The sequence below is a fragment of the Leucoraja erinacea genome, chromosome 30, assembly GCF_028641065.1.
Source record: "Leucoraja erinacea ecotype New England chromosome 30, Leri_hhj_1, whole genome shotgun sequence".
NCBI lineage: Eukaryota > Metazoa > Chordata > Chondrichthyes > Rajiformes > Rajidae > Leucoraja > Leucoraja erinaceus.
This window is the reverse complement of record NC_073406.1, coordinates 217,853-236,210: the sequence shown is the minus strand read 5'-3', so window position 1 is coordinate 236,210 and position 18,358 is coordinate 217,853. Positions and strand designations below refer to the sequence as shown.

At 41.3% G+C, this 18,358-nt stretch overlaps 1 protein-coding gene across 2 annotated transcripts in view; it reads right to left on the bottom strand.

The window, feature by feature from the left end:
- Nucleotides 1-15,627: 15,627 nt before the first annotated feature.
- cdc42 (cell division cycle 42) overlaps nt 15,628-18,358 on the bottom strand; it is a 31,802-nt gene continuing 29,071 nt past the window's right edge. The window contains exon 6 of one of the 2 annotated variants that reach the window (XM_055659048.1): nt 15,628-16,634. In XM_055659048.1, the coding sequence (XP_055515023.1) occupies nt 16,542-16,634 (93 nt within the window). In that variant the 3' untranslated portion in view covers nt 15,628-16,541. Of the gene's footprint in view, nt 18,295-18,358 lie in introns of both variants that reach the window. The other variant, XM_055659049.1, reaches the window with a different exon arrangement.

Below are 18,358 nucleotides of genomic sequence, written 5' to 3'. Positions count from 1 at the left end.
AAGGAGCTGAGTGAGTGGACGATCACAGTTCAGATCCATTATTTTGCTACAGCTTGTACCAATAAATATATTTAAAAAGCTTGCGAAGGAAGTGCTATCGTTATAAAGAGGCAGGTGGATTGTACTGGGTTTATCTTGCACAGCTCTCTAGTTGTAGTAGGATGGTTCAGTTGCCTGATAACAGCTGGGCGTGTGCATGTGCATAGTTGTGGTAGGACGGTTCAGTTGCCTGATAACAGCTGGGCATGTGCATGTGCAACCCTGAAACTGGACATGTGCATTTTCACACTTCTGTACCTTTTTGCCTGATGGGAGTGGGGAGAAGAGGGAGTGGCCAGGGTGCGACTAGTCCTTGATGAAGCTGCTGGCCTTGCCGAGGCAGGGCACGGTATAAATGTAGTCAATGGTTTGTGTGATGGTCTGGGCTGCGACCACAATTCATTGCAATTTCTGGCGGTTTTGGATGGAGCTGTTCCCAAACCAAGCTGCATCCTGATAAAATGCTTTCAACAGCGCATCTGTAGAAGTTGGTGAGTTTTGTTCCAGTCATGCCGAGCTTCCTAAACCTTCTGAGGATGTAGAGGTGTTGCTTGTTGCTTTAATAATCCTAAGAATTTGAAGTTTTCAATCATCTTTACTTTGGTGCCGTCAATGCAAACTGGGCGGGTTATGTGAACCGTTTCTCTTCCTGAACTCATTCATTATCTCCTTTTTCATGCTGACGTTGAGAAAAAGGTTGGTGGAGAAACACAAAAATGCTGGAGAAACTCAGCGGGTGCAGCAGCATCTATGGAGCGAAGGAAATAGGCAACGTTTCGGGTGGAAACCCCTTTATTGTTTTGAGACCAGGGCCTGTTTGGGGACTGTTGGTCAGGAAGTCGAGGATCCAGTTGCAGAGTGAGTTTGGTGATGAGCTTGGATGGTGTAATGGTATTAAAGGCAGAGCTGTAGTCTATGTGGTGTGACGTAGGTGTCACTCTTATCCAGGTGTTCCAGGGATGAGTGTAGGGTCAGGGCGATGGTAATGTCTGCGGACCTGTTGTGGCCGTGGGCAAACTACAGTGGATTAAGATCGCTTGGTAGACTGGATAGACTGGATTTAATGCGATTTAACATAAAGGTTCAATCAGGATTGGGATAGATTGGGGTGCATCTTACACAGGCATGTGCAAAGGATAGACACGTGCCACTAATTGGTCATCTCTTACAAAAGCTGGCATTGGCTCAATGGGACGAATGGTCTCGTTCCGTCCAGTTAATTTCATCTGTAAACTAACAAAGTGCAGAGGTCACAAGCTGTGATAAAACAATCTACCTGTTGGTAGAAGTTCATTGAGAAGCTACCAAAGCAAGCTGCACATGTAAAAGAATTAGTTTTCAGTGCAACAAGTCCCCACTAACGGCTTGCTTGGCTGACGGCCTAATCGTTAAGGCTTTGCTAACATGCCAGAAAAGATAGTCTGTTTCCTATCATCTCTTCAGAGTCTGGACTATCATGACAGGAAAATACTATTTTCACTTAATAAATTCCTCCATTTATTAGATTTTGGGGCCAAAATAAGCAATAACAACCTTTTTTAACAAACAAGTGAGACGTTTTTATGACTTTCAGTAGACATCAAGAAATAACTTAGTCCTTTCAAGTTTAGCTTGAAAGATAAAAGGTGGTTTTTCTTGAGCAACAAATGTGATGAAAATAGCACAAAGCCTTAGAAGAGTCGGCACAAATATACCTTAAATATATATTACTGGGAGAAAGATTGCAATTGGTGCTGCTTGTCTGTACCCACAGATTACCTCGATAACACAGTTGTTTATCATTTCATGTTTTAGTCCAAAGTAAATAACTGTGCTTGCTTATGGAAGTGATGCAATGGGGCCGTTCTTGGCGAAGATTCGTCCTTTGGTGAATCACACTTGCTGAGTTCCAGCGCGCTCGGATCTCCAGCTCATCACCCAAATGTCCATCTGACGATTGATGAAGGTTAGACATGTAATGGGAGGAAAGGAATAGGTTGTGAAGCTGTGGGACATCTCTATCTAGTTCATTTTACCTTCCATATCACAATCGTACTCAGAATTTTGCCAGATGTCTAAATATTGGAACAATCCAACTTGAATTTTATAGAGCACCTTGGAGTTTCCTTGGAAGGCTCCAGAGCCATCATTTTTCACAGAATCATCAAACATCCATTTTACCCTAACTCAGTACTAATACCATTTTATTCTCCACACCTATCCCAGAACGTCAGTGAGACAGTGAATCATTCACAGAGATACGGAGAGACAGAGAGAGACAGAGAGAGAGAGACAGAGACAGGCACAGAGAGAGACGGGCATAGAGAGAGCGAGACAGACAGAGATAGAGAGCTAGAATCTGAGATGGATGAAGAGGTGGTACTGTTCTTGAAGAGTATGAGTCAGGACCTCCTGATGTAGCTCCATGGGACTTTGGCTGGCCAGCATTTGGAGAACTATGTGCAGTTCTGGTCGTGCATTATAGGAAAGATTTTGAGGTTTTGAAGAGAATACTGCCTAGATTAGAGGGTTTCAGCTACAGGGAAGGGTTGAATAGACTTGGAATTGTTTTCTCTGGAACGTCAGAGGTTGGGAGGAGTCTGGTAGAAGCATGTAGAATTATGAGGCTTAAAAATGTTGGGAATGTCCAACACTAGAGGGCATTGCCATAAGGTGAGAGGGGGAAAGTTTAAAGGAGACATACAGAATAATGGTGGGGGTATGGAACGAGTGGGGGGCAGATACAATAGTGGTGTTGAAGAGGCTTATTATAAAGCACATGGAGTGCAGAGAATAGTGGGATATGGATCATGTAGACAGTGGAGATGGGTTTAACGGTATCATTCTCTGCAGTCATGCTGGCCCTAAGGGCCCATTTCTGTGTTGTACTGTTCTATGTTCTGTGTGGAGGTGCCCAGTAAAGTGTATGGTGCTGACTCAGCAGATCATGATGATGGAAAAACAATCAATTACAAAACTGTGAAATTCATATTGAGCTGTATTTATAGAGCAAGTGGGGACTGAGCAATGGGACGGGTATTCGATCCACAAAGGTTAAATTATGTGCAGCATCTGGTCAGACAAAATTCCTGCTGATTTCCCCCCTATTTGTGTTTAGAAAGTGTTTGATTGTGAGATCATTGGGAGGAGCTGGTTGGAATGTTGTGAGGCTGATAATGTATATTTTCCAGTTACTTTTAACTTATTTTGGAATATTTTCTTGAAGTAGCAAAGTGGCAGTGGCGGGGGATGGTGATGTAGTGGGGGGGGCGGGTGAGAGGGGGGGATGGTGATGTAGATGGGGGAAGGGAGGGGGGTAATTGTGTAGATGGGGGGGGGGGGGGGGGAATAGCGCGGATCGCAGTACCGATGGGGTAGGGGTGTAAGTGCAGATGGGGAAGGGGGTGGTGAGTCGGGGGGTGCAAGTGCATGGGGGAGGGGTGGAAGATTTTGGCCTGCTGTTCACTGCCATGGTGAAGCTCAACAAACATGCTGCTGAATTACTTGAAAGAATCTTTGCCAGTCCCGATCCTTAACCCCGAATCACCCAGCATGTCGACTACTCGGTTCCTGTTGGTCATCGAGCCACGTATAGAAGTAGGTCTGAAACACCTTTATTTCAATTATTAATTTCTTGGGATGTAGGTGTGACTTGCAAGGCCATTATTCACTGCTCATTGCGATAAGTTCGAAAAGGGAGGCAAGGCAGCTTCTTTGAATCATTGTAGTCCTTAGACAAGAAACAAGAGCAGACCTTCATTTTGGCTCTGCCATCTGACAGGGGCACCGCTGAATTTATCTACACTAACCCCCACATCACTTGATTACCAAAGATTTATCAATCAAATCCTTCCATTGACGTTACTACAAGTCCTATTGATTAAAAATGTATAGTCCCTAATGATGAAGGAATAGCAAAGCATTTGCCCTTCAGGATACTGCAGGTGGTAGCATTGTCTTCTACCTGCCGCCCCTGTGCTGGAGGATCACGGATTTGGGAGATGCAGTCAGAGCAAATGACATCATATAGCAAGCAGTGCAGATGGTCTTGGGTGGGGTGCTGATGAAGCAAGTTGCTTCAGGCTGCATGCTGTTAAACTGCCAAGTGTTCGAGCTGACCTCATTCAGGCAAATGGATATAACTCCACCACACTTGAGCCTTGTAAACAGTTTGTCAGGAATGTCTGTCCCAAGACACAGCCTCTTATAACCAGGTTATTTATGTGGTTGGGCCAGGTGAATCCTGGTCAATGGTGACCATGGGACGTCAAAGATGGAGAACTTATTTATTTGGAAATATGTATTTGGAAATAGGCTGTGTCTAGGCCAAATCAATGTATTCATGATTTTGACACGGTTGTGCAGCCGTAAAGTTGCAGCCTTCGATTGCGGGCAGCGCCCGAGACCCGGGTTCGGTCCTGACGACGGGCGCTGTCTGTACGGAGTTTTACGTTCTCCCCGTGACCTGCGTGGGTTTTCTCAGAGATATTCGGTTCCCCCCACACTCCACAGACGTACAGGTATGTCGGAAAATTGGCTTGCTAAATGTAAAAGTGCATGCAGGATAATGTTAATATGTGGGGATCGCTGGTCGGCATGGATCCAGTGGGCCAAAGGGCCTGTTTCTATGCTGTACCTCTAAACTAAACACTTCTTTCAAAGAGCAGATGTCCAGGTGGTATCTCCAATTGAGATTTATTAAGAATGATTGGCTGTTGAGTGACATTATTTTTCCAAAAGCCAGGTGTGCAACATTTGTGTGCAAGATTGTTAAGGGTTTGGACACGCTAGAGGCAGGAAACATGTTCCCGATGTTGGGGGAGTCCAGAAGACAGAGACGAGGAAACATTTTTTCCTCACAGAGTGGTGAGTCTGTGGAATTCTCTGCCTCAGAAGGCAGTGGAGGCAGGTTTTCTGGATGCTTTCATGAGAGCTAGATAGGGCTCTTAAAAATAGCAGAGTCAGGGGATATGGGGAGAAGGCAGGAACAGGGTAGTGATTGGGGATGATCAGCCCTGATCACATTGAATGGCGGTGCTGGCTCGAAGGGCCAAATGGCCTACTCCTGCACCCATTGTCTATTTGGAATGCACTCAGAATTACAGACAGCATGAATATTTATTGATCTCTGGGCCAGCAGTACAACAATTCTCCATTCATTCATCTGAAGAGTTTACTTGTGTCGTCACCTCATCCACAGCAGCACGATGGACATCTCCTGATGCAGATAGGCCAATGATGAAAAGCAACAATTTAGTTTGGAGACGCAGCATGGAATTAGGCCCTTTGGCCCAAGACCCATTCACACCAGATCTGTTTTCACTTCCTCAACTGCTCGTTACACATTGGAGGCAATTTTAGACGCCGAGTGAACAACTGCAGATGTTATAAACTTGAAATGAAAATGAAACATGCTGGACATACGCAGCATGTAACATATGTGCAGAGAGAGAAAGAGGTAAATGTTTCATATCAGTGACCTCCTCAGAAGTGGTGAAGTGAGAAAACAGGTGTTTTACATTGGAAAGAGGGGAGGGTAAGTGTCTACAAGAAGATGGAGACACATTGACCAGATGACAAATGTTTTTTGTTGCTGTCTAAGCCAGAGAAATTAATGTTTTTAAAACCACATTGCAAACTACCCACCCGCCCTTCCATGGACGAATCTGTGCTTCCCGCATGGACCAATAATGTTTTTAATCATTGGCTCATCTACAAAATAGCTGATCTGTCTGGGAGAAATGCAAACTGAGAAAGATAAATGGCAGTTGATAGAACAAAACCGTGCTGAATCTGTGACTTGCTGAGCACAGCAGTTACAGGGAACAGGAAATAAAACACACTGCCGGAAATATTCGGCTCGTACCTGGGGTTTAATCTGGTGCCGATTGCACAACTGGACACAGCAGGGCAAAGGTTTATAACCACAAAGAGGAGTGCACAGATGCCAAAGGAGACAAAATGGACTTGAGTGGAAGTGTGTGGTCCATCACATTGCATTGGTCAAAGATCCACGGGAAATGTTCCAAACATTGATTAAAAAACAGCTACAATTCCTGCCAATGATCTGAGATATCTTGGATCTGCAGCGCTATGCTCCAAGCCCACTTCTACCTTCCTGCAACATGGTGGGCACAGGGTCTTTACTGGGTGTTGGGAGCACAAGATGTCATGTTCGGGGCAGGGGAAATTAAAAACACGACTGTCAGCTAACTCGTTCTAATGTTAAGACTGTTTAAAGCTTTGAATATATTTGGCATCCAAAATAATATTAAAAGTAAACCACTTAAAAGAATTAAACTAGAATTGGGAAAGAGTAAATTACCTGATTCTTACCTTTTGGTCAACTTCCTTTCCTCTCCATTTAGATGAGCAGAGGTGTAGTTCTTGCAAAGTCCAACACACTCCTGGAGTTTTTTCCAGTGTGTATCTTGCTTGGCCTGTTTCACACGCTGTATGCTGCAGTACTTTTGATAACTGGTGTAAAGTGTTTTAGTTTGAGGATTTGTGAAAGGCACTTTACAGGTTCTGGTGTTTATTGAGCAGGTTAGTGTTCCTGGACTGTGATGATGTGGTTCAAGGTGCAGAGTGGATGGGTTGTGTCTGGGGCACATGGGCCGTTCCAAGTATCTCTCCTTTGGAGCATTGAAGTTTACATTCCAAAAACATGAGGGTCTTTATTTTAGTCAGGCAGAGATAAGCAGTTTAATCATTCAGTAATTTTCTGGAGTGAAAAGGGGTAAGAATCATTGAATCTCCTGAACAGCCAAATTAATATAACTGGTGCCAGCATTTTAAATGATTGGATGCTGCATAAAAGGATTTAACGAAAGGAATGAGTGAATAGATCAAGTCATATTAACTACTAATGCATTTGTGACGGACAGGGCCAGAGCACTTCAGGGAACTAAAATTGAATTAGATCACTAAACTACAAGCAAAGATTCCAAGCACTAAATCACCAGCGTGGGAGTATGTTCAGTACCTTGGTATCTACTGACATCTGGTGGAGGCTTTATCCAACTGCGTCTTTACCAGGAATTAAAAATGCCTTCAGAACTGATTTGTATAGTACACATTCTGATATTACTGTAGGTTCATCGGTCTGGGCTACTTTAGCAGACTGTTCCAAACAGTGACTGCACCTTGAAATTGTGGTGTTTTCAATAAGCATCATCCATCCTTTTTCTCCAGAGATGCTGCCCGACTCGCTAAGTTACTGCAGCACTTTGTGTCTATCGACAGTATACAGCAGCAGTTCCTTCCTACACAAGTTATAGATGGGACTGGAAATGCCACATTTACAGTTTAGAGTATTGTTATTCATCTTGTGTATTTCAGTAATAAAGTATCATACATCATTGCAATATTCTGCAGGCAGTTACTTAAAATTAAAAAGTATACTGAAATGTTAAACTTATTGCAACGGTACTATACATCTCACTTACTACAACACCACTGTTTACTGCAAGTTCATGTTTGCAAGTTGCTTCAAGAGGAAAATCTGCAGCATCATACATTGATGCTGATGGTATTGAGATAAAGTCTGCAGCATTTTGTGTTATATCTGACTAACCTGCCTTTAGAAAGCTGCATAACCATATGCTTGTACACTTGTACTGCACTTGGCCTCACATTGAGGAATGATTCCTGATCTTTACCAGCATCCACCCAGGATATTCTTAGCTCATTAGATTTATCGTTGCTTTCCTCAATCTTCAACTGCTGCTGTAGCTTGCTCAAGATAACATTAATTATCAAACCAAAAAGTTGAAGTGATTTCTATATCAGCATCTATTTTCACCCAGAATTCAACTTCTCATTCTCCAACTTCAGTGAGGTGGTTTGAGAACAATTTCAGTTCCGCTAATCGGATTTGCTTCCTTTAAGTCCTTAATGTTTGACTTGCCACAGAATGCCAGATTATACACTCATCTTTGATAGAGTAATTGGAATCAAATTCTTGAAAGCTACCCTTAGTTCACCAACTTGTATATGTAATACTTCCCCATGAAGCCACTTCACATTTTGGAGAATTCCTCCACTCAAGTTTTCCCCATTGAGGCTTGCTAGCATTAAATTTGAAAGAATGTACCAGTTGCAGCTGCTTTATAAATGTTTGCCAGTGAGATCACGCACCTACTTCTGAAAAAAAGGTAACTTAAAAAAGAGCAATTTCTTGATCAAGTTTTTTTTCAGCTCCTGCTTTCAAATGCTGCACTGAAGCAGGAAACAGGATAACCAACCATCTAAAATCTTGCCAATTCTGACACATCCAACCGAGATGATGGAGAGTACAGGGCTCCAACCTTTGATTACCATGGGTCAGGAAATTGTTGCAGTTTCCAAACATTTCAAAGCAAACAAAAATGAATAAAATTGATTGAACAAAATAGAGTGATTGAGGAGAACAGCAGGTGAGCACAGCTGAAACCATTCAGTTACAATTTGAATTTCAACTTATTGCCATTTTCATCCTTCAGTTTTGTCTGCAATTTCTGCAAGATTGGAAGCACAATTTGCTTCTACTTTTAGATAGAAGCCCTACTTGTAGAACCTCAGACAGCAGATGCAGACCAGATAGAAGTGGAAATTCAGTGTGAAGGAACAACTTGTATCGACTTCTGGAGAAAATTCGTTTCCTGGTTAGACGGACTAGCTAGTTCAACTTAGCTACACACGGTTAAAGCCCTGTCCCACAGTACGAGTTCATTCCAAGAGCTCTCCTGAGTTTGCCCCGATTCGAACTCGGAGATTTACGGTAATGGCCACTTGTCGGTACTTGGGGCTCTCATGGACATTTTTCAGCATGTTGAAAAATCTTCACGAGTCTTCCCGTGCTTACCTGCCGTTAGCGAGTCCTCCCATGTACCTACCGTTAGTGTTACGAGCCGCTAAGAGAAGTCACCGAGCTCCAACGTACCCGCTACGTTCATTCTCCGTGCTTGCCACGAGTTTGATTTTTTTTTAAACTCAGTAGAACTCTTGGAATGAACTCGTACCGTGGGACAGGGCTATGAGACAGGGAATCCAGGGGTCAAGTTGTCTGGTGCAGAGAAAGTTTAAAACAGATTGAACAAGAGTGTGCAAGAGCGTCACTAGTGTAAATAATGGGAAGCAGCTCCCATTAGTAACTGTTTAAAGAACTAACACTACAGTTCAATTTAAAATACAAAGGAAAAATATAATGGGGATACACCTCATTTAGAATCATGATCTGGAATTAATGGGTAGAGCAATTAGATTCAAATCAGAGCCTCAAACTAAATGTGCCAATGAGAAAATAATCTGTAGCACTGCAAGGAGTGTGAGACTGCACTACTGGGACCCAGCATAGACCCAGTGAGTCAAATGGCCACCTTTAATGCCTTGGTAATATTATGATTGAGGTACTATATGCTTCATTTCAATCACATTTTAGGGGTGACCCATCTACTGGAAAGGACACCGTGTCTGGGTGACATGGACAGCTTTTGGAAGGAAGGCATGATGAATTCTATCGAGACTTGGCCAAAGATGCTCAGGAATAGAAATGGAACCAATGGGTGAATAGTTCAGACAATGCAAGGATAAGAATGTGTGTTAAATTTGGGAAAGAACACTTGCAAATAGGTTTTGATATAGGAAATTGAGCTCATCACTTTCGCCCCCAAATAGTTATTCTTTCAAAGACAGAAGCAGTGAAAGTCAAGAGCTGAAAAGGAGGTCAATGTGCAGAAATTGTACAACACAATAATGGAATGCTGACAGATTACTAGTTTGTAGTTATGTTGCAGATAGTTGAATCATAGCTAGGAAAACCGCTTCAGAATGGATCGTGGCAAAATGCAGAAATAGACCCAGTGGTTTTCAATCCTTAGGTGAGAACGTATTTTTTGCAGAGTCTGGTTTAAAAAAAATTGCTTTTGCACTCAAATGACCAGTATTAAATGACCAGCATCAGATCTGAAAGGATCCTAAGCAAAGAGTGTTGATGGATTAGGTGTGTGCGTGTGCGTGCGTGCGTGCGCTGTATGCGTGCGTTGGCTGGGAGGAGGAGTGTTGGAGGGCTGGTAAATAAAGTTTGATCACACATTGGATTGTGGATGGGCAGAGAGCCAAAGAGACCTAAAACATTTAGTGCCCAATACAAGGTCCCAAAAAAGGAATTTGCAATAATTGAAATTCATCCAAAGTGCTGCCATTGTTTATAATGTAGAAATGAAGCAATTGGCTTCAAAACAAGCTCAAATAATAATTGAGGTGTTCTACCAGGGGATATGTTGGTTGGAGCTAGACCACCAGAATGATAGATACCATGCTGCTTTAGTCTTCCAAGAAATTGATCATTTTCAATGGCATACATGGAACCTGTATCTAATCCAAAATGCAATGGAAAAGGTCAGCAGCCTGTCTATACAGTCCATCTACCCATTGTCACTGCCCAACCCATTGTGAAGTTCCTGCATTTCCAGCAGTCGTTTTTCTTCATTTGCAGAGGTTTATGTAATTACTGCCACAAACCTCCGTTGCAATCAAAGTCCCAGGCCGAATCTGGTATTTTGGTAAATCCATTCAGGATTTGCAATATTGTATTAATCTCTAATGGTGCCGTGATTTGCAGTGGAATTACACTTAAGACAATAGCTGCCTTTTGTATAATAATAATAATAATACATTTTATTTGTTGGGTGCCTTTCAGACATCTCAAGGACACCTTACATAGATTAACAGGAATATAGACATATAATCAGAGTAAAATAAATAATAAAGACATCACAGAGACACAAACTAAAAACAGAATTCAGTCCAAAAACAGAAAATCAAAAACACAATGTGAAGAGAGAGCAGCGGCAGCCAAAGCGCGCCAGCGTCCACTCTCCCTCCACGGCAGCCATCTTGGACAAAGACTAACAGGATTACATTACAGACAAAATAAATCATCCCCCCCCACAGTGGATACCACTGTGGGGGAAGGCACAATGTCCAGTCCTCACCCCAAAGTCAGGCCTATTGAGGCCACCGCAATTGCCTCTATGGAGGCCTGATGTTCCTGGCCATTCTCACCGGGTGATCTTGCCCCGGCGTCGGGAGAGTCCTCTCAGCGGCTGGGCCATCTGGAACGGCCGCTTTCTAGTTGGAGACCGCGGCTTCCGAAGCCGACAAGAGCCGGTTTGGAACTCCCAGGCTCCCGATGATGAAGTCGGCGCCGCCCGCTCCGCTCCGCAGCCCGGAGGTGTTGAACACGGCGGTCTCAGCTCACCGGAGCTCCAGCGCGGCGACCCAGGCAAGGCATCGCCCGCTCCGCTCCACGAAAGCGCTCCAGCGCTGTGCCGCCACCGTGGCCGAGGTGCTGGGCGCTCCAAGCCCGCTGGTAGGCCACGAGGACAGGTCGACGGGCAGCTCGGAGAAAAAGCTGCCTCACCGACCTGGTAGGGACCTAGAAATACAGTTGACACCTACCCCCCACATTAAAAAGTCCATATCCCCTACGAGCAAAAAACAGGACTCACTAAAAACGATTAAAAAAGCTAATTAAAATGGACGTCTGCTGGCTAGCAGCCATTCCTCAAGATGGCTCCTCCTATAGGTATAAGGGTTCCCAGCTAAGGTCAACACCCTTTCAACTAGGGATGGGCCATCGAGCTCCTCATGCTGCATTCCTATTTCTATGAATATTCCAAAATTCCATGAACATACCAAAAGCCCCATTGGGTAGATAATGTCAAAGACATACAACTTTGTGGATGAAGAAATGTCTTAGTCTCAGCAACATCCAACTCCTTATTTGGAGACTGGAACCAGGGCTTGGAACCTTCCTGGGAAAATTAACCAGTCCCTAGCCTATATAGCCTTTCAAGCCATCAGCAAGAATTCCACACTAATTCTTCCTCACACAAGGCCTATTTCACATAATCTTCCAAAACTGGCAAACCCATTTAAATTCTGATTAACTTGTTGCCCTTTGCATCCTTTTAATCTATCCACTGTTCAGTGTGTCATGTTGCTAGTATCCTATAGTTGAGAGCAAAGGCCATGGAACTAAGCAACATTGCAGCCATAGAGCTGAAGACTTGTACTCCAGAACAAGCTACACCTCTGGGCAATGTTCACACATCATTGCCAACACTACAGAAACATGACCCCTGTATGCCCCATTTCACAAAAGCAGGACAAATCCAATGGGCTGAATTGCCTAATTGTGTTAAGTTTTGAAGAAATAAAATGTTTTGGGCTCATTAGCATGGAGACTTTACAGCAGCGTAACCCAACTCAATGCCAGAAAAGAGATCAAGCAAAGACCACTTTTTATCCTCTACCACCAACATTTATATTCCAAATGGCATAGAAACATAACAGAGGTGCACAAGTAGGCCATTCGGCCCTTCGAGCCAGCACCACCATTCAATATGATCATGGCTGATCATCCAAAAACAGTACCCCGTTCCAGCTTTCTCCCCATATCCCTTGATTCCAAACTCTTGAAAACATCCAATGAATTGGCCTCCACTGCCTTCTGTGGCAGAGTTCCATAGATTCACAACTCTCTAGGTGAAAATGTTTTTCCTCACCTCATCATATGTTAGTCCTGCCATCCCGGGAATTAACCTGGTGAACCTACGCTGCAATCCCTCAATAGCAAGAATGTCCTTCCTCAAATTAGGAGACCAAAACTGCACACAATACTCCAGGTGTGGTCCCTGTATAACTGCAGTAGGATCTCTTTGCTCCTATACTCAAATCCTCTCCCTATGAAGGCCAACAGCATGATTATGAAGCCAAAGCAAGTTTGTTGTAAAGCCTCCTCTCTTCTCTCCTCACACAACATTCCATGTAGCAAGTTCCAAATTCTCCTTCTGCATCAGGAACCGCTCACAAATTCTTTATTGGATTTTCAACCATTCTGGCCCCTCAAGAGGAAAATTCTATCATACCCTTTGTCAGTTTCCCTTACAATTTTCTATATTGAAGCTTAATTTACCCAGGGCATAATACGTTAGATCAAAATCTATCATTTTACCAAAACCCATGTCACAAATTTCTGGCAGAGGATATACTAATTACGCTACAATGTTGTCAACGTCAATAATATTGATGAAATGATGCAAGAATTAGTCATCCAATACGAAGGTCATCAAAGGCTTAGCTTTTCCATTATTTTCCATTCACCTCTTCTCCAAAGGAAACCAATCCCACTAATGCTATGTTTCTCAACCGGGGTTCCCCAGAACGCTGGGGTTCCACGATAGGTCGCCAGGGGTTCAGTAAGAAATAGGAATAAATAGGCTAATCATATGCAAACGCATTCGAGTCATTTTTGTGCTTAATTTCATATTTGTAATTTTATTATATACGTACACCATATTTAGCGACATCTATACAGCGCCAGTGTGAAAGCCTTTAGTGGTCAGTGGACAGGAGCTGTACGTGACAGATACGTGTATCATCAAGTGACTCACTCGAGTACAGACACATGCACGGTTTCCAGCAGTCCTGTCTGTGCTCTTGGCGTGCACGTACAGTCCCTCATTTAGTCATCTTTACCCATCATTTAGGGATGCTGTATGAATTTTTAAAATTCAAGTATGTTTATTTGTTAGTTTATCAAAAGTTTATTTATGTTTTTGTTGGTTTATTGAAATTTTATGTGTTGTTTTCGCTCTCTCCCCTCCAAGGTTAGTTCTTCTGTTTGCCTTTGCTTCAGTTTTGAACAAGCATTTTGATTTCAGTTTTTTTTTAACATTGTCAATAAACTTGAGAAAAATGCAAGTTTTTTTTTTTGCTTAAACCAGTTATCAGAAATATATATTATGTTTGCCTTATGAACTTTAAGTTTATGAATGAGAAAGAAAGAGATTAAAGATATAATAATGTTTATGTACGGGTTCCCTGAGACATGACAATTTAAAAGGTTGAGAAACGCTGCATTCATGGATTCAGAAACAAAGGTCTACTTCATTACTACAATTAATATACTATTTGGTCAACCATTTCTATGGCTTTCAATTAGTTTAAAGACTAACTTAACACGTGCAGACACTGACCGATGTCTTAATCTGAGCAAATATCCTCAGGTTGGAAATAATTTTACATCAATTAAGCTTCCAGGTATTCCACCAAACAGGTGTCATTCAAGGCAGCAGTGTCCATATAAAAAGGTATTAGATAAATAACAATAAACTGGAGATCTACACCAAGTCTACCTCCACCCCATTCCTTAATTGACATTGATGAATCAAAAAAGCCCTTGGTCAAAATGCTCTCTTTTTACAAGATGGGCATTTTTCATTAGTGGTGTTCCTCCCAAGCTATTTGTCTGAATCATGTCATCAATTCCACAGCTTGGGAACACTAGAGGGGAGGGGAAAGGGTAAAGAGGTAAAATGGATGTACTCACATGTTGGCAATGAATATTCAATGTTTGAGATCCAAGGATAATAAATGGGCAACTCATTTAGCTGCTTCTTTTTTTTTTAAAAAGGCAATATCCTCCACATAAAGATTACTTGATTAAAATCCAAATGAGTGGATTATAAAAAAAGTAATGAGGACAGGAGAAAATTAAAATGTACCATTTTAATGTTGAGTAGGAAAAATACATACATGCTACATTTTAAGACTAGAATTAATCACTATGCTTCAAGACAACTTTTTTTACACGAGTTCCATGAACTGTTGGGTTAGGCTTGTGTAAATAATGTGTCATTCAATATTTGTAAAATTTGCAAGTTACAAATTCACATGACACATTCTGTGGCCCCAACAACTGCTACAGTCCATGATCAAAGTATGCAAGCACAGTGACAACACTGCAATTCTAATGCAATTGAATGCATGCATTCTGACATGGATACATGCAAATTCATTAATTCTCTTTGCACCCGATTCCATGCTAATAAGTGGACAGTTTAATAATTAAATACACCAAGGCAACTTGGAAATGTTAACAGCCTTTTCTGCTTTTCATATGCAATTGACTGCATCCTTGTAGTTTGTTGCCCATTATCCTTAGGGCTCGGTAAACCGATAAGACCGATTTTATCTTGCTCTGTCTGTCTTTCTAATACAGTACATTGGTTTTGCGTTGAAGATCACATTACTATTGCTACAATGGAAAGATCCAATGCACACAGCATCTTCAATGAAAAGTTCCATATTTTTAGTTACAAATTGCCAAGTTTTTGTGCAATCACTATTGTAGATCTTACCAAACAAAATAGCAGTTATTTAGACATGGCTTCATTGTTGCCTCAATTTCATTCAGCATATTCCTTTAAAATTGTGTGCAACCCTGGACCACTTTCACTAGCATTAGTAAATAATTGAATTATCAAGTTCAGATCTATCCATGCCTCAAGCTGAATTAACAGAATGTATATAATTTAATCTTCAGATTCAAGGATTAGTTTCTGGATCGAGACAATAGTTAAGATTTAATGTTAAACTTAAGCTGATATGAACTGCAAAATTACCAGCAAACATCTTATCTACACGTGGCCAGTGCAGCAACAGATACAGAAAAAAAGCTGATGCCACGAAATGTCAAATCTGATACAGTATTGGTTTTAGGCAAAAAGGGTAAAGCCCAATTGGCAATCAATCTCAATACATCAATAAGGATGAAGGCCATTGAAGGTACAAGTTTAATATTTTGAAAAAGCATATACAAAGAACTCAACATGAAATAAAGCTCATTTTAAACCAAAGTTACAAGGATAATGAAACACACTCTTCAAAATGGAAATCAAAAATTTGGTCAAATCTTAACACTGAACTCTACAAGAGATCTTTAGCATTCCCACAGGAATCCAGTCTGCACGTGTACGAGTATCTCCTACATATCTCCCAAGTGCAACAATCCATCACCAGCATCTTAACCACTCAAATCATCTAGCAGATTGCATGGGAACACCAACCAGATCCAATACCCAGCTTGGGCTAAAAAAATATTTTTGTGCAATCACCATGACCCACTATATTTGCATACCGATCCTTGAACAGTCAGTGGCATTGTTTTTGGCCTTTGAAATTTGTGTAACTAATGGAGAATATTAACAAAAACTTTTTTGCATGTTGCAATGTAGTCAAGATTTAGCCAAAAATTAAAGCTCCCCATTAATGCACACCAAGGTACAAGGGATCCAATTATGATTCTTCGAGCCAAGTGGTAACAGACTAATTCAGTTGGTGACATAATGTGCAACAGTAATGCTAGGTTGCTGGATGTGGCATTTGGGAGCGTGGCAATACCTTACAAAAAGCCATTAGTTTATTAAACAGAAGCAATACTGTGCAAGTTTCATGCCTGTGGCAAGGAATTTTATAACAGCAGATTAAAACCTAGTTATGGACAAGTATCCAGTGGAAAGTTGAACAGAAAATTCATTATGTCTACTCAAATGTTACATTACAAAAGGGGCAAATTTACCATTGGCTATTCTATTCCTCCCATCATCGCCCTCATGGTTTTGTGCAGAGTGTTATTGCGGGATGATTTAACTTTTTTAAAACAATGCTTCAATATGTCAGCCTGCAGACACTGTTCATAACAGTGAACAGGGACGTCTTTTCTTCTTGGGTTCTGGTGGCTCCAGGGCTGCCAATATTGCTTCGTCAAATACATTCTTTAGTCCTTTCTGAAAAGTGGGAGAGAAAGGTGGGGTCTCATGGTTACAGGTTCAAAATAAAAAAACACAAGAACCAAACAAATAGCCGGGTAAATCTTGTTGACATATTACGATGTAGTTCAAAATTAATTATAAAAATATTTATCCTGATGAGATTTGTTAATAAATAATTCTTAAGGATTAACTACAAGGATTCAAGTATATGCAAATCAAAAGGTAGATTGGGAGTGAAGGAATCACTTCATTATCCCCATTTTCCAATAACACGGTAATCCTTGATCTCTCCTTTCTATACTCTTGACAGGTTTATTACAATGCTTAAGTTCCAAACTACTAATGAAAGCTGTAGAATAAAAGGCCTCATCCACAATAGATTAAACAAAAACAAATGAATAGACCTGGAAGTTTATGGGATCACGTTTTAAGCAATTTCTTGCCAATGAGCTGAGCCGGGGGGGGGGGGGGGTCTTTGCCATCACTTAAAAGTTCATTAACTTCCCAAACAGCAGCAGTAGAATTACCTAGACATGCATTTCCCTTGCACATATGAAATAGCAATACAATTTTAAAACTTGCATCTGTGATGTTAGCATTAACATGCTGATATTTACTGTATACAACTCTATAAAACCTACTACACAATACAACTACCACTAATATCCTTGGTCCTAGCTAAAAGGATTTAATAAAACTGTCTTCCATTAAAAGACAGCTTTTATGAATATCAATTTAAAACTGTTATTGAGAGAGGTTTGGATTCCTGGTAGTGTCTAGAACATACAACATTCATAATTTCAACAATGTAGGAATATGTAGATATTAAGCACCTAACATTCAAGACACCAAAACTGTCCATTCCATTTATACAACAGCTAATTAAGGACCATTTATTCTAATTTAGTTGCAGTTTGGTTTTACTATTTAATCACCACTGCAGTCCCATTGCAATATTACTCATATCTGTCTCTAGTTACATTAATTGACCAAGTCAACTCTTCAGTGTCAACAGGTATAACTTTGCAGAGGATTACTAACATTATGCAAAATAAAATGGGATAAAACAATCCAGTTTAAATAAAGCAGGGATGGAGAGGAGGGGGAAGAAGAGAAGAGGAAAAAAGAGCATTTAAAGTTACTGGTAGGTCGAGTTTTACAACTATGGGACCAAGAACCCAAAGATCTGGCACAGAAGTCACAGTAGAGGCAGGAACAATACTGCAATGTTACCATTTCAGTTGAAGTTAGCCAATGACAAACAGAAGGTGACTGTTACTTTGCCACATTTGCAAAGGATAAAAGCAAGACAAGGACCCATGAATGCCATCAGTTCCATTTTACAGCTCTCCATTATGAACCAGAACATTTGAGTCAATTTTATTTCAACCAAATTAACACCTACAAAATAGGTGCAACTGTACAATACCTAGATGTACATCACAGTTACATGAGTAGAAACTTTGGAAAGGTTCAAAATGGCATCCAGCAACGTTTACAGATCCATATGGAGAGAGGGAAACAATTTAAACGGATTCATTTGAACAACATCTCTATTGGACTGCATACAGAAAAACAGGGACACTTAAAATATACAGCATTTCCGCTTCCTTTGAGTTTCCGGTGGCTCGAGAGCAGCTAGGATAGCCTCATCAAAAACATTCTTCAGACCTCTCTACAAGACAAGGTGTGGGGAGGAAAGAGAAGGGTGGGAGTGGAAAAATAGCATGAAGTTAGAG